This window comes from Macrotis lagotis, chromosome 8 (genome assembly GCF_037893015.1).
Source record: "Macrotis lagotis isolate mMagLag1 chromosome 8, bilby.v1.9.chrom.fasta, whole genome shotgun sequence".
NCBI lineage: Eukaryota > Metazoa > Chordata > Mammalia > Peramelemorphia > Peramelidae > Macrotis > Macrotis lagotis.
In genome coordinates, this window is record NC_133665.1 from 128,959,834 (window position 1) to 128,977,387 (window position 17,554).

The window sequence follows — 17,554 nt, forward strand, 5'->3', positions numbered from 1 at the left end:
TTCCCCTGTCTCATTCTCTCTATGCCTTGGATCTTTAAGTGAAAGAATCTAGAAAATAGTCAAAAATCCCCCCATTACAAAGATCTAGACCAGTGGTGTGTATATCTTAAACCAGAAAGGTATTAATCAGTCTCAGGTATTACCACATTATGATGTTATTTAGGAAATAAATAATAGGGAGAATAACACAGATATCATTAGCCAAAGGGTTACTGTTATGGAGCTTAATGACTTGCCTTTTCTTACTTTTAGCTACAAATCCAGCTCTTAAACTGTTGTTCCCCCATATGTCAGATGGCTTTCAGCATCTACCTCTCACTTTTCCCATCATGGAACATCAGTACCCCTGGCTAGAAAATACAGTCATGAATTGACAGTGATCCAGCTTCTGGCAAAGGTATGCTTAAGACATCCAATACTATATTTGCATGAGTCAGTCTAATAGACATGTTAACACTCCATTTGGCTAGTTCACCAAGTTCTATCCCAATATAGCTAGGAAATGTAATGAAAGGAGTTGTTTTTATGACCTTTGCTATTATCTCATTCTTTCTTTGGTCAGAGAGAAAAGATCATGTTAGATAGTCAATGATTAGACAGGAAAAGGAGTAGACAAAGTCCAAAAATTCAGTCAACAATCAAAAGGTTCCCTGGTTGGCTCAGAGTATGCCTAGGATTTTAGAATCAACAAATGTGATGGGCAAATCCCAAAATAGCATAAAAGTATTGAAATATTAATATATATATTATTATATATCAATATATATTATTGTACTATATTATAATTATATATTACATGTTAATTTAATTAATGTTATATTAATTAATAATATAATCAAAAGTCATTCAGAAGTCAAGAAAAAGAGAATACAATATGGTTGTAAGATGTACACCTAAATAGAATTGTGAAGGTCCATTTAGGTCCAAGAAATTTTAAATAATTTGATCAGAAGCCTGAGATGGCATCATTTTTGTTTTATACCTACTTCTCTAGACTTACTCAAGCTTTTTATTTAGTATAAACACTTTTCTCTTGAAAATGAACTCTTGTGGACTAGCATGTGTGGAGGAAAGAGTAAAATCAAAACAAAAGAGGCAGTTAGATGTCAGCTGCATCAGGCAGTGATGATAGTAGAAATAAAAGAATTAGACCAGGTAGAGAGGCAGACCACTAAATCCAAGAAGATTAGCAAACTGAAGGATCAAGAAGGTCAAGAGAAGGTTTGACTGGGGCTCAGTGATCAATGTAGTTAAGAAATTAGCAAAGGAGAAAGGTCTGAAGTCAAGGGAAAAAGTCTCTGGGCCCAGTTTCAAGGATGATTTGAGGCTCTGGAAAGTTCACACAATTTGGAAAGGTTTAAAGTCCAGGGCTGGATCTTTTAAAAGGTGTCAGGTACCTGACCCTGATATCTCATTTTCCCACAGAAATACCACTACTGAAATGCCATCAAGGTATCACGTTCTAAACTCAGTTCTTATAGAAGGTTAGTATTATAGGATGTCATCATCCATTAAGCAAATATTTATTTTGCACCTACTATGTGAAAGGTAAGAAATAATGTGGCATAATGGATAGAGTCAACCTTTAGAGTCAAGAAGACCTGGGTTCAAGAGTTGCCTCTAAAATATAATAACTTGATAATGACTCTGAGCAAGTCACAGTTTTTTAATGTCCCCAAGAAACTCTCTAAAATTTTAGATGGAAAAACAGGTGACAATCTGTATTGGTAGAAGACATTTCTTCAGTAGGAGGTCCCTATACCAATGATAGATCAATTCCCCCCCAAAATATTAAGTACTCAAATTTCAAAGATTGAGAGGAGGCAGGTTCTTGCCCATTGGAGATCTTTTAGAAGAGGCTAAATGACCCCTTATAGAAAAGGTAGTATATAAAAAGGATTTTTTTTTCAGACATGCAATAGACTATAAGGATATTGGAGTCTCCTCCACCTCTAAAGTTCTGATTTTATGGTGACAAAAAAATGGCACAATCCCTCCCCTCAATGATCTTATATCCTACAATACATATTTTTGCACAATAAAGTATAATAAAAGAATGTGATAGAGGGTATGTGGATAAATTGCGATAAGAAAATACAAAGAAGGGAAAAGATCACTTTTGCCTGGTGGGAAAATGAAAGGCTTCATGAAGGAAATGGTATTTGTGCTATTTCTTGAAGAAGAAGGGGTATGACCCACAAAGATCTGAGGGCATGTGATACAGACATGGGGACAAACTGTACAAATACACAAAGGTTGAAAAATACAAACCCAGATCTAAGAATGATAATTAACAGTTCTGTTTAGCTAGAACATAGAATATATGAACAGGAATAATGTGAAATACAACTAGACAAAGTGATTAGAGTCAGAGTACGAGTAGCCTCTGATGTGAGGCTAAGGAGTTTATATGTTATCTGATGGAAGTCATGGAAGGTTTTTGAGCAGAGAAATGGTATGTATACATGTGCATTAGAAAGACTGTTTTGGTTATACTATGAAATATAGACTAGTCAGAATAAGAGACAAGAGGGAGGAAACGCTGGGAATCTATAATAATAACCCAGGTGAGATGTGATTAGGGTCTGAACTAAGCTGGTGGCAGAATAAATGGAAAGGCAAGGACAAATGAGACTATGTGAAATCAATAAGTCCTAGCAAATGACTGGATGTAGAGTGTGGGTGTGAGGAAAGAAAAAAATGACTTTCAAAATTTAAGCCTAAGTAAATGGAAGCTCAGGTGCCATCAACAGAAATGGTGAACATGGAGTAAGGAACAGGCAGAAAGTGATGAATTCATTTATGGGTGCAGTGCGTTTGAGATGCCCACTAATATTCAGGTGATGATTTCAAGCAGGAAGATGGAGAAGCAAGAATGGTACTCACAGCAGAGGTTCTAATTAGCTTTATAGATTATTGAGAGTGGATATAGAAATATATCATAAGCTACAACAAAGTACCACAGATATCTTTGAAGTCAAAGCTTCCTTTGGGCTTAGTAGGATACTATTAATACAAATGATACAAAGAATGCTCAACCTCCATTCTGCTGAACAAGGTCTATCTACTCAGAGACTATGGAGGAATCCCAACTCAAATAGCAAAGTACTTAATTAAAAGATGATAGAAGATGCAAAAAAATTAAACAAATCACAGAATCACCCTTAATTTTCTACCTTTCTCTTCCCTCTCATGCATGAAATTTGTGCATGGAAACAACCTCCTAAAAGCTCTTGTGAAAATATAATTACTAGAGGAAACAAATGGGGAAATGAGAAAACAATCTCTCCTGTTCATGAGCAGATAGAGTTAGTACAGAACCTCACCCCTACCCCTACCCTTGCACTTCCGCTTTGTTTGGTTTTGGCAGCCAATATGGTGCTTGTTGACATCTCTCCAGTGTAGTTATTCATCCTGTTTGATCCATAGCTACAAATTTTTTCTTCCTGGGACTCCTAGGTACAAAAATGCCATAACAGATACACTCTCACAGTTCCACTTCTTTCTTTTCAATATAGCCAAGGGCTCTCTTTCCAGTCATAGAAGAAGGCTGTCTTTGTCTCTCTCATCCTCTTCAATTTATCTTTAACTAATCTTTACATCCAGGCACAACTCCCTCTAGATGCTGACATCCTGGGTCTTTCTCCAATAAACAGTAGCCTCCCTTGACCCACCCATTATGGACAAATGAAATCAGACAGGGTAGGTCTCTTGCTTTAGCCATTATGGACAAGCCCCTATTAAGAAGTGAAGATTGAATGTCTACATAAGAGGAAACCATTTAAGCAGAGTTTCCATATATTTTACAAAATTGCAGCTAGAAGATATGTCATATATTTCTGTCTGTAAATTCAGGACCAAAAAAAACATGCCTGCAAATGAATGTATGCTTCTTTTCTATTGTTAATAAGAAAATGATATAACCTGATTTTTTTGCCCTCATTACCTGAAAACCTAAAGCCTAATTCAGTGCTCAAATGTAATCATTAGCCTATCTCAGATATAAGTTAGCAACTGTTCCCTTGGCTTCCTTTAGTGACTCTCTGCTCCATTTTTATCCTTGGCTGTCTTATTTTGCAGTATGTTATTAACAGCAACAATAACAATAATTATAAAAGCTACCTTTTATGTAGTATCTTAAGGTTTGCAAAGTACTTTGTAAATATTATCCCATTTGATTATCAAAAATGATTCTATGAATGGAAAAAAGAAGGAAGAGAAGGGGAAGGGAGAGAGGAAAAGAAGAAAGAGGAAGGAAGGAAGGAAGGAAGGAAGGAAGGAAGGAAGGAAGGAAGGAAGGAAGGAAGGGAGGGAGGGAGGGAGGGAGGGAGGGAGGGAGGAGGGAGGGAGGGAGGGAGGGAGGGAGGGAGGGAGGGAGGGAGGGAGGAAGGAAGGGAGGGAGGAAGGAAGGAAGGAAGGAAGGAAAGAAGGAAAGGAGGAAGGGAGGGAGGGAAGAGGGGGAGGGGAAGAGAGGGAGGGAGAAAGTAGGGAGGATGGGAGGGAGGAAGGAAGGGAGGGAGGGAGAGAAGGAATGAGAGGGAGGAAAAGAAGGGAAAAAGGAGAGGGAGGGAAGAGTGAGCAAGCATGTAAAAGTACTTGCTATTAATCAAACTGTTCTAAATGCATAAATTCAAAAGCTCACATTCTGGAAGAGGACAACACAGTTAAGGGAGTGGTGATCAGGGAAGAATATTTTGGTCTGGTAAATCAGAAGAATTATGAGTAGAACAATCAGACATGTCCTTTCTCAAGGCAATAAAAAGTATTGATGTAATTTGAACTCTCAGAGAAAAAAGATGGATGAAGGGCTGAGGGTGAAGATTTTCATGCACGGTGATATACATGGCCCCATGACTCAGATTTGGTCTCTGGAAGTTGTTCAGACGCCAAATTTTTAAAGTAGATATTATTATCCGATTTTACAGATGAAGAAATTAACCCTGAGAGAGATTGAGTGGCATGCCTTAATTATACAGCTAATATCTGTCTAGGATAGGATTCTAATCAGGTATTCCTGATAACCAGTCCAGAGTTCTCTCCCTTACATCATACATTTAATTTGGTTTTCCACCTTCAATCTTTTCAGAAGTGCAGGTCTATCACTACTCTGTCATAATCAATAATGTGATCATCAGTAGCTAAAGAGATTCAGAAATGATATTTCATAATAGCAACAAGACAGTTTCATTTTACTATAGAAAACATTTTTTATGAGAATAAGCATTAAAAACCTAGAATTGTTTCTAAATACAATTTCCCAGTAATAATGCCATAGGAGTCATTTGCCTCTTACCAACAGAGATGAGTTCCCTTTTCTAAGCAGGGTAATTATGTGGTTTGTAAAACTCTACCGCAATGCTACAGTACATGATTAAGTTATTTATGGTTTTGCTTTTATAAACCGACCTGGCCAGCCCCAGACAAAGCTCTGACTCGGGAAAAGTTGAAACCAGAAGACTTCATCTTCTCCAAGATTATATCCAAGGCCTAAGGAGAAAAAGAGAATCAAGAGTGATTGTAATGAACTACAGAATTAGGCAAATGCACAATCCTCAAAATTAAATTTTTAAGTGCCTACCATTATGGATGAGGGCTCTGCAGCAGATAATGAAGAATTATCTAATGACTAGGGATTTCTTAAGCAGTGGAATAAATTAATTAAGTAAATAGGAACCAATCAAAAGAAAAAAGTTCAACTACCCCCAAAAAAACTCCTTAAACCAGTTGAATTACAAATCACTAATCTTAAAACCCTCTTTTCCTTTCATTTTGTCTTCAAGGGACTCAGTATTAATAACCACAGAGTGACCCAAATTTTAATATGAAAATATTTGTTTTTCTTGCTTCTTGAATAGTCAATAACCTGATTTTATGAAATAAATAGGAGCAAGTTTTGAGGTTTTCAATGGCTAGAATCATTGGTTCATAGGATTTAGAGTAGAAGGAAGATTAGAAATCATTAAAAATTCATACTTATGAATCATAGGAGCATAAGTTCAGGATTGGGATGGACCTTCAATAAGAGGTCATATACAGCTGAGGAAATTAGGAAGGCTCAGACATGCAAAGAGAATTATTCAAACTCATAACGTTGGTAACGTCAGAAGTGGGGCCCCAAGCCTGAGCTTCAGGCTACCAGTTGAATGCTTTTTTCATTAAACCACAATTCTCTTACCTCTACTATAAAATAGACACAATCCTTACTTTCAGGTCTTTATTGCTATGTACTAAGCCAAATGATGACAAAAGTAAAACCTACTCTATTCCAATCAGTATTAATCAGTTTGAAATTTTGCCTAAATCATGTAGGGATAATTAGATAAAAATAGGTTGTTTTAGTAGGTCTTTATAGTAGGACTCAAACTTCAATGTAATGTTCACTATCCCATTTAGGAAGCTCACTTGTAAAACCACAAGAATGCTGACAAAGATATCTCCATCCTGTTTTACTTAAATTCCATGTTCACATTCAGAATGGGTGGGAAGCCTTGATTCTTTGGAAAATTTCCCAACTTATTTTGGTACTTCCAGACCTTTCTTGTTCAATATAAGCAAATGGTCATCATTTGGTCACCAGAGATGACGCTTGCCTTGCCCATCTTTTTTTGATCCTCAAAAGCAAGGTCTATCAATCAACCGATGAGATTTTACCATTCCTTTTTTGCACATTTGAGTATTAAAACTATGAAAACAAGGGGCATCTTAGATCATAAGGAACATATGAAGTCTATTTCATTAAAAGGCACCATGGGCTCAGAATGGTATAAAGGGTTCATAGGTAAATCAATCAAAGGAATTGGCAATGGTTAGCTTTGGTTCTTACCTTAACCCACATTAAAACAGGAGAAGTTACTGTGAGTTTGTCTCTATGAACATGCACTCCGCCCTGGGTCCTGGAGGGAAAAAAAATCAAAGTCCTTTAGTAGGGGGATAAAGAAATAGGAGTTTGAGCTTATTATTTCCTCTGTTTCTAAGATAATTCAATTGAACTGCACTATTCCTTTCCAGTTCTAGCCTCCCTGAAGCCATATTTGTTATTTGTTTATTGCTGTTGTCAATTTCTTCTTGACCCCATTTGAGGTTTTTTGGCAAAGATTTCGTAGTGGTTTGCCATTTTCTTCTCAAGTTCATTTTACAGATTAGGAAACGGAGGCAAATAGAGTTAAATGACTTGTCCAAGGTCATACAGCTAGGAAATGTCTGAGGTCAAATCTGAACCCAGGAAAATGAGCCCAGCACTCTGGACTGAACTACCTAACTACCCCCAAAAAGCCAAACCTGTACATTTAATGCAGACCCTCTCCTTTCAAATTTTTTTTTGTTAGAAAAAACTAGATCTATTTAACTTAGATTATCTAAATGACCCTCCTACTTGTCTCAAAATTCACCAGATTATTGCTCAGTGGCAGGCTTTATTTCAGCTCTTTAGAAATGGTATAAAATAAATGAGGGAAGTGAAAGGAGGAAAGGAGTGAAAAGAAAAAAGTAGATTTTTAAAAAGAGGGATTGCGGGGTGGCTAGGTGGCACAGCAGATAGAGTACCAGCCCTGGAGTCAGGAATACCTGAGTTCAAATCTGGTCTCAGACACTTAATAATTACCTAGCTGTGTGGCCTTGGGCAAGCCACTTAACCCCATTTGTCTTTCAAAAAAAAAAACCTTAAAAAAAAGAGGGATTGGAATGGGATAGTATAATGCAATAACAATAAGAGGCAATAACACTACAGTTAACAGAGTGTTGGACTTGGAGTTAGAAAGACCTGAATTTGAATCCTGCCTCAAATTCTAGATATGTAATCCTCAGCAAATCACTTTCTCTCTCTCTCTGTCTCAATTTCCTCATTTGAGAGGATAATTATCAACACCTGCCTCACAGAATTTTGTGAGAATCAAATAAAATAGCATGTGGAAAATGCTTTGTAACCCTGAAACTGCTACAAGCTATAGAAATGCTAGTTATTAGCAATAGTTAGGGTAGAGAGGTGCCACAGTGGAGACAATGTTGGGTTGGAATCAAAAAGACTCATTCTTCCTTGTCTCAGACATTTACTATGACCCTGGACAAGTCACTTCACCTTATTTGCCTCAGTTTCCTCATCTTTAAAAAGAGTTGGAGAAAGAAATCAAATCACTCCAGTATCTCTGCAAAGAAAACCCCAAAAGGAGTCACTGAGAGTTGGATCTGATTGAAACATCTGAGCAAGAAAGCAATAGATGGGTTTTTTTTGAGGTTCTACTCTTGCACTTCCTCCTAAGAAACACAAACTCTAAAGATGTCTCAGCCTCAGTTCTGTGGATCCTAGAATCACAGAATTGGGTGGCTTTGAAAGGTTTGAAAGTGGCTACTCCAACTTATACCTGAACATTAGTGCACTCTCTAACTGAAGGTACATACCCAACTTTTTGCTTGAAGACCTCTCATGATAATAAATTTATTACCTTCCAAAGCAGTCCATCCCATACATGTATGATTCAAATTGTTAGAAAGCTTTACCTTTTTGCATCTGGTCTCTATTTGCCATTCTGTAACCTCTACTCACTGGACTTAGTTTTGGACTCAAAGCAAGGATCAGCCATCTACATTAGGGCAGGCTGAGGGTCAAATTTAGTCCAAAGAATCTTTTTGTATAGTCTGAAAACTAAGAATGTCTTTTTTACATTTTTAAATGCAATAAAATTTTATTTTAAAATGTAAAAACCATTCTTAATCATATTTTTGCTTTATTTTTCTGGTTTACCCCACACCCCAGAGCTTATCTAAAATAAAACCATGTTTTATATTACTTCATAATTATATTTCTTGTCTTCTCAGTGGTTGGAGGAAGGGATGGAAGGAGAGAGAGAGAATTTGGAATTAAAAATTTTTTAAATTTAATTAAAAATAAATTCTTAGCTGATTGACCCTGCTAAACAAAGTGGACTGGATTTGACTGTAGGCCATAGATAGTTGGTCCCTATCTAAGCCAAGCAGAACAAATCAAATCTCTCCTTCCAACACCAAGCCTTTACAATAATAAATACAGCTGCAACATATCATTTAAATCCCACCAGGTCTAAGCATCCCCAATTGCTTCAACCATTAGCAAATTCTTAAGTTTTTCACCTTAAGTTTTCACCTTTTCATCTTCTTTTCAAGTAGAGCTTAGTTCAGGTATCTCCCCTTCAGACTTTCCATCCCCAAGAGATCTCTCTCCCATCTCCCATTTCTTACAACAATCAGTGCTTGCCTTCTACCATACTGCATTCTAAGTTGTATTCCATTAAGATTATATTTATTTCTGTCCTTTATTTATTTCGGTTATCAGTTTCTTGAGGACAAGAACCATGTAGTCTTCTCAGTCATGCTTCAATTTCTATTATAATTATTTCTAAAATTGTTTCTCTGTGACAATGTAAATCCTTGGAGGAATATCATCTCATTTATCTTTATCTCTTCTTTGGAGCAAAGTTAAGGGTTTTGCACTTAGTAGGTGCTCAGTAAATGTTGAATTGATTAAAACTGACCTTTGAAGATTGGTGGGTACCTTAGAGGAAACTGGTAAACATGTAGCATGATCTACACCTAAGCAACAAGTTCATAAATTATATCTGGGCACCCACCCAACAGTCTTGAAGGAATTCATCAATGATATTGAAACTATTGACCAAATCTGCATGCTGCAACTTGTCCCTAACAATCAAATCTAATGTAATCTGTCATCATTAACAATTGTCAATATACCAAAGAATTGTGAAATTATACATTTAGAGCTGGAAATGCCCTCAGAAGTCATCTGGTCCAATTCACTCATTTTATTTTTTAATTAGTAAAAGGTTATTTTAATGTAAAAAACATTTTTCCTAATTATATATAAAGATAATTTTCAACATTTATTTGTATAAGATTTTGAGTTCCAGACAGTTTTCAAACAAAGAAATTAAAATTATATATAATCATATGAAAAAATACTCCAAATCATTACTAATTAGAGAAATGCAAATTAGAACAACTATGAGATACCACCTCACATCTCTCAGGTTGATTAAGATGACAAGGGAAAACAATCAATACTGGAGAGGTTATGGGAAGATTGGGACAATGATGCACTATTGGTAGAGTTGTGAAATAATCCAACCTTTTGGGAGAGCAAGATGGAACTATGTCCAAAGATCAATATTACTGATCATACCCTTTGAGCCAGAAATTCCAATACTAAGGCCTATATCCAGAGGAAATAACAAAAAAAAAAATGGGAAAGGTCTCACATGTTCCAAAATATTCATAGCAGCCCTTTTTAAAAAAAAATTATTTTATTTAAGACAATGGGGTTCAGTGACTTGCCTAAGGTCACACAGCTAGGCAATTATTTATTAAGTGTGTGAGGCTGGATTTGAATTCAGGTCCTCCTGACTCCAGGGCTGGTACTCTATTCACTGTACCACCTAGCTGTCCCTATAGTAGCCCTTTTTGTAGTGGCAAAGAATGGAAATTGAGGGGATATCCATTAATTGGGGGAATGGCTAAACAAATTACAGTATATGAATGTTATGGAGTATTATTGTTCTATAAGAAACCATGAATGGTCAGATTCTAGAGAAGCATGGAATGAATTACTGGAACTGAGCAAAGGAGCAGAGCCAAGAGGATACTAAACACATTAACAACAACATTGTGAGTTAATCAACTTTGATAGCTATAGTTTCTCTCAGCAGTTCAGACCTAGGACAAGCCTGGGGGATCTGTTATGAACAATGCTATTCACATCCAGATGTAGAAAAACAAAACAAAACAAAACAAAAACCAAAAACTACAGAATCTGAATGAAAACCATGTTCACTTTTTAAAATTTTCTCTTATGTTTTTCCTTCCTATCTTGATTTTTTTATTATCCCTTAGTCCTAATTCCTCATGCAGAAAATGATTAATCTGTAAACATATTAAACACAAATATATATATATATATATATATATATATATATATATATATATATATATAATATTCACTAGACTGTTTGCCACTGAGGGGAGGGGGATGGGAAGGGAGAGTGGAAGGAAATTATGGAACGTAAATATACATATACATGTGAATAAATGTTGAAAAACTTTTATAATATGTAACTGGAAAAATAAAATATCAATTGGAAATAAAAAGATTTTTGAGTTCCAACTTTTCTCCTCCCCTCTCTCTTCCCCAAGACATAAGAAATCTGATATAGATTATACATGTACAATCATGTTAAACACATAGTCATGTTGTGAAAAAAGAAAAAGAACAAAAGAAAAAACAAAAAAAGTAAGTGAAATATATGCTTCTATCTGCATTCAGAGATCATCAATTCTTTCTCTGAATGTGGTTTCCATCACAAGTTTTGTGGAATTGTCTTTAATCACTTTAGAGTTAAGTCAAACATAGTTGATTATCACATAATGTTTCTCGTGCTATATACATTGTTCTCCTGGTTCTGCTCACTTCACTCAGCATCAGTCCATCTAAGTCTTTTCAGGTTTATCTTTTCATTTCTTATAGCACAAGAACATTCTATTGTATTCAGACCACAGTTTGTTCTGCCATTACCCAATGAATGGGCATCCCCTCCATTTCCAGTTCCTTGACACCACAAAAAGGGCCGCTATAAATATTCTTGTATATACTTAACTCCCTCATTTTAAAGTTAAAGAGAGCAAGAAAATGATTTGCAGTCACAAAAGTTTTATATGTCAGGACAGGATTTGAACCAAGGTTCTCTTTCTCCAAGGCTAATATTCTTCCTGCTATATCACGCTAAGCATTGGACTGGTAAACTGGCTCTCCTGTACACCACTGACAAGTGGTTAAAATCTACGGTTAAAGATAGGTTCACTGAAAATACAACCAAATATATCCCCCTCCCTGGAAATTTCCAGCTGAGCTATTTCTACTCTGGCAATCACTTCTGTACACCCACCACCCAGAGTAAAATTGGTCTCTGCCCTTGGAGAGTCTTCCCTGGACCAGCTTTGACCTTAGGTTCCAGGCCTCCATATTATTTCTCAGACTTACCAACATATATATCTTTCTCCCCAATTCCTCAATTTCCCTTTTTGTCATTTCACCCATAATCTTAGCCCCTTGGGGAAAGGAACCATTTATCATGCTTTTATTTTTATCCCTGACTCTTAAAACACGGCCTTTAAATATGCAGTAAAGAGTTTAATAAATGTCCTATCTTTGGAAAGAATAATAAAATGATTATTTATATTTTCTTGATTTCCCTGGCACTTAATACAGGTATAATACATAATAAGGGCTTAATAAATGTTCTATCTTTGGAAAGAAGAATAAAATGAGTGGTTAAGAAATCTAATAGAATCCTTGAAAGGAAAACAAGTTGGGTTAGATTTGAAAAAATATTTGAAAAAAATTACATTAAAAAAGGTTTTAAAATTAAAGTTCCATAAGTCTAAAAGGAAAATAGGGGCTTCTTGTCATCTACAACTAAAGTATTACCTTAAAAACAGGGGCAGAAAGGGGAGAAATCTCCTTTTCTGAGTAAGGTTCAATGGAATCAGGCAATGAATGAGCATCAAATGGAGAAATCATACATGGAAAAGCAAATAAGACAGCAAGAGACCAGGCCAACTCAGGTCAGAGCCTGGGTTTTAAAAGCCTATTTATTATTAAGGCCTACTAAGCAATGGTGGAATGGAAAGAGTATTGGGTTAAGGAGCTAAGAACATGAGTTCAACTTCTACATTGTCTTAACTTAAGTAATTTAACTTCTCTACAATTTCTTTAACTGTAAAATAAGTGAACTGAACTATATAATCTCTAAGATTCCTTCTGTCTTTAAATCTAATGACCCTGTGAACAATCCTACCTTTTTTAGTCTTATCTCAAACCAGTCCCATTCATATATTCTGTGGTCTAACAACCAATAGATTACTTACTACAGTTATCCCTCCCCACACCATTACTTTCCTCATCATGGATTCAATATATCATGGATCAAAGAAATTAAAGAAAATTAAATGGGAAATTGGAGAGATTTTGCAGAAGTCATAGGTAATATGCAAAGACCAGCAGATATCACAGAAAAGGTTTAGAAACTAAGAAATGCATAAAATAGGTGTAAAATATTGTATAATATCAACATTTTATTTTTAATAGCATAATCATACTTCTCTGGTACAAAAGGTGGACCAAAAAAGTTTACATGGATTTTTCCAGATCAAGGGGGCATCAAGCTTCTAGGTCTCCACAATGTGGAAGGGATAACCATACTTTCTAATTTTCTTTCACCTGTCTCAGCAGCTTTGTTCAAACTTTATGTCTAAAATACATTCCTGCCTCTTTTTGGACTGAGAAACCTTCCTCATCCTTTAAGGCTCAATTCAAGAGCTTCCTCCTTCCTTATTCTCCCCTACCAGGGATGAATTATCTTGTACTTCATATCTTTCTTATAAAAAATTCAATTTCCTTTACATCATAACAATCTCTCCTACTGTGGTAAGGCTGGGGCCCAAGTCACATTTATCTTTGCATGCCCCCACAATACTTAATATTATCCTTATCCAGAATAAATGCTTTACTGAAACAGCCAGGAGAAAGCCTGTGCCAGATGAGTCAAAACACCTCCATCTCCTCAACTATCACTTCCCCTCATATTCCAGTGGATATAGCCCAACAGCCTTAGAAAGAGCCTCAACCTTGCTTCCAGCCTTGCTTCCATAGCCATCATCAATGGAAACAAATCCTTTGGAGAGGAAGCCCATGATCCTCACCACCAACACCAACTGATGTTCAACTGCCACCAATAAATAGGTAAACTTACCTTGAAACTCCCCAAGACAAACCTGTTTCCAATCATATGTGCCAGACAAGTCATTTGCATGCTCTGTGCATTTTAAAATTTGTAACCCATAGTATTTTGCACATAAGGGTTTTCAACACCTTCATTTTACAGGTGAAACTAAGCCTAGTGAGGTCCCCAAGGTCACTCAAGAAATAAGTGGCAAATGTAAAATTTGATTCCTGATGTTTTTACTCCAAATCTAACACTCTTTCCATTGTATTTCGATGCTTTCTGACAATTAAAATGAAATAATAGTTTACACAGACAATAAGGAATTAGTTTATGAAACCTATTGCCCCCATGAGGAACTACAATGCTAAAAAAAAAACAGAGAAAGGTTTAAATAAATATAAAAACAACATAAAGAATTCTCTTGTCAGTTCTTTACATATTGAAATGCTTATTTAGTTAAGGTTAAGCTTATAATAAAAAAGAAAATTCATATTAAAAACACATTGAGACTATTAAAAAAGCAAATTGTCAGATTCATAAGATGATACTAAGGTACTCAAGATATGTTTGGGGGAATGTCTTTAATCTTTTGGCTTTGCTGTCAAGGAAGACAATGATGCCCTTCCACAAAGATCCTGCTTCCTCCTTAGAAACAGAAACCTGGGGAGAATAAACCACTGCTCTACGTGCAGCAATCCCCAGATTCTTGCTCTGTCTGCATAAGACTTTAAGTGGGGTTGTGTCAGTACTATCTTAGAGAATGTTCAACAATCCTTGAATGAGTTGAAAAAATAGTAAGAGCGGAAAGTTCAATAGGAGTGTCAAGAGCACTTGAAGGGAAAAAAAACACAGAAATATAAGAAAAGAACTACTTATCTAGATATAAGTATGATAGGGGAAGAACCATGAAAAATGACAGGGGATCTCAAGTTATGGTAGAACTGTTATATTTTATTGCATGGCAGATAGAAATCAGATCAAGGAAGATGTGGGTTCAAATACTTCCTGTAGCATGCTGGTTGAGTTGCCCTGGGTTAGTCACTTAACTTCTCAGTGGCCTCAGAATGCTCCAAGATAATAAACTGCAGAGCAGGTATTCATATGCTCTGCTAGAGGGAGGTTTCACAAGGATAAATCACAGATTTGGTGTGCCACCTGCCTCCAAATGTAATTCTGTACTTTTCAGTTCAACTTTGTGATTACATTGATGTAGTGAATTTTGAGATTCTTCCATGAATCTAGGGAAACTGGGACACTTAGAAGTTAAAAGATTTGTCCATGGTCATACTTCTGGTATGTGTCAAAAACAGAACTTGAACCTAGGGTTTACTGGTCGAGTGTTGGACCTTTATCCATTATTCCACATTGTCTGTTTTTACATTTATACTCTTTATCAACATACTTTGGACACAACACAATTTCCCAATAAATCTCCAAACAAACTCCTCAATAAAGTACATTAGCTTAAAACAGATAAGCTAAACTATGTAATACCATGATTTCAAATCACAGGACCAGTCACTTGCCACTTTGTTTAATGTCACTAATTCTTTTAAGTGAACATAATCCTGGGATCTGGTTCTAGGAAGATAAAAAAAGATGGCACATGAAGTAGCTAGTGGCCAGCCCTGATTAGACAGCACTATGTCTAATTTTGTACATGGCAATTAAAGAGGCAGAAGAATAAAAATGGAGTCCAAAAGACAACAAATTAAGTTATTAAACTGATTAAGGGAACAAAAGCAAGACTATAGAGGAAAAAAAGGTAAATGAGTTAAAATGATTCCTCTGGAGAAAATGGACTTCTCACTGAACTAGAGCAGGGGTTTTTAATCTGGGGTCCAAGAACTTGTTTTGTATTTTGAAGACTTTTTCAATATAATTCTTTTGTAATGACCTATATTTTATCTCATGAAATTAAAAAACAAACTAGAAAAAAATTTAAAGATTTCTCATGACTTCCAGAGGGGACCATGACACCAAAAAGTTTAAGAATTCCTGAATTTGGCAACAGTGGCTTCTCTTCTGTAGAGGTAAGATGGACAAATTCCCTAAAGGCATCAGAAAAGAAAAGATAAAAGATAATACTATCTTGTCATGATGAGACTCCCCAGGCAAGAAGTGTCTCTGCTCTCAAGAAACTTCCCTTCTAAAGATAATAATCAACAACCATTTATTAAAAACTTACTTTACAAAAGGCATAATGGTAAGTCCCAGAGATTCAAAATAAAGTGAAATTCATCCTTGTCTGGGAGAAGCTCATATTTAAAGAGAAGAAATAAAGTGTAGTGAAATGAGTGAATTTAAGACAATAGAAGTATGGTAAATTTACAGGGAAAATCCCAAGAGATTAGTGGAAATGAAAAAGGACTTATGCAGAAGGTCACCTGTGAACTGAGTTTTGAAGGAATCCAGGGATGCTAAGAAGCAGAGATGAGAAGGGAAATAATTCCAGAAAGATGGGGGTGGCAGGGAGGGCAGGTGGCCAGTGAGCACAAAGATGGATTGACTTCAGTGGGGAACAGTAAAACAGACAGTATTGCTGAGTCCAAGATTTCATGGTGGGGAGTAAAGTGTAGTAAGACTGGCTAGACAGGAAAAGTCCAGAGTATAAAAAACTGAATGCTAAAAAAAGGACAGGCCCCATGGATGTAGTATTTAATGACTACAAAGTATAAGATATGCATTAGAGGCAACCTCATGTAATGGAAAGAGAGGTAGATCAGGAGTAAGAAGAGATGCTAATTTGAATCTCAAAATAATACAAATTGTGTGAAACTAAGCAATTCGACTGACTTGGTCTCAGTTTACTCATCTTAAAATGGAGTTAATAATACTTAATAAATGGGTACAGTTTGGCATAATAATGGGTTAACCTTATAAACAGAAAGTCTTTGGTTCATCTTATATTGTCTACATGACTACAAGCAAGCAACTAAAACTTTTATACATTGGTGGAGTTTTTCTATACCAGGTCATAGATAAAAGCATAGATACTTAACAATGTTTACCTCCCAGATTTGTTGTAAGGACAGTCAGTGCTCTGTAACCATTAGGTACTGTCTGAATATACGATATAGAGGACACAGGAATGGCTGACAAGTAGACAGAAAGAGAGAGATGGATAGACAGACAGAGATGACAGGTAGTTGACAAATAGAAGATGATTGATAGGTAAATAAATGATAAATAAATAGACATCTTCTGATAAAGCTAACCTCACAACAACCTTATGAGGGAGGCAAAACAAGTATCACTAACTGAGCCTCTGAGAAGTTAAATGACTTGTTCAATGTCACACAGCTAGTTAGTGACAAAAGCAGAAATCAACCCTTATCTTTTAACTCCAAGCCTAAGTTCTACCTCCAATATACCATGCAGTGTCTCATTGTAAATGGATCAAAGAATTAGAGAATGTTAGAACTGGAGTGGACCATAGAGACTACCCAATGCAATCCCATTATTTACCAATGAGGAAAGTCAAACTTGGAGAATCTAAGTGATTTTCCCTAAGTTGTGGCTTGTCAATAATGAAGCCCAAGTCCTGGTGTATAACTATATTCCACCTACATTCATTATTTTTGGTGGATTACCAAGGACCTGATAGTAGTAATAACTGTCAAAAATAGACAGATACACTCTCTTGGGGATAATGAAACAGCCTTCCAAATACCTTTAAAAAATCCATGCAATTACATTCAGTTCCCACTCTTTGACCCTAACTCTAGCCCACTTCCTTTCACCACCTTCCAAAATGACGCACATCTGCCTGCAACAAGACTGTTCATATT

At 36.0% G+C, this 17,554-nt stretch overlaps 1 protein-coding gene across 3 annotated transcripts in view; it reads right to left on the minus strand.

Annotated features, from left to right (window-relative positions):
* The window catches only part of XYLB (xylulokinase), a 242,555-nt gene that overhangs the window by 202,765 nt on the left and 22,236 nt on the right, over window positions 1-17,554 (minus strand). For all 3 annotated transcript variants that reach the window (XM_074198327.1, XM_074198329.1, XM_074198328.1), the window contains 2 exons: window positions 6,824-6,893; window positions 5,407-5,487 (listed from right to left, as the gene is read on the minus strand). In XM_074198327.1, the coding sequence (XP_074054428.1) occupies window positions 5,407-5,487; window positions 6,824-6,835 (93 nt within the window). In that variant the 5' untranslated portion in view covers window positions 6,836-6,893. The remainder of the gene's footprint in view (window positions 1-5,406; window positions 5,488-6,823; window positions 6,894-17,554) is intronic.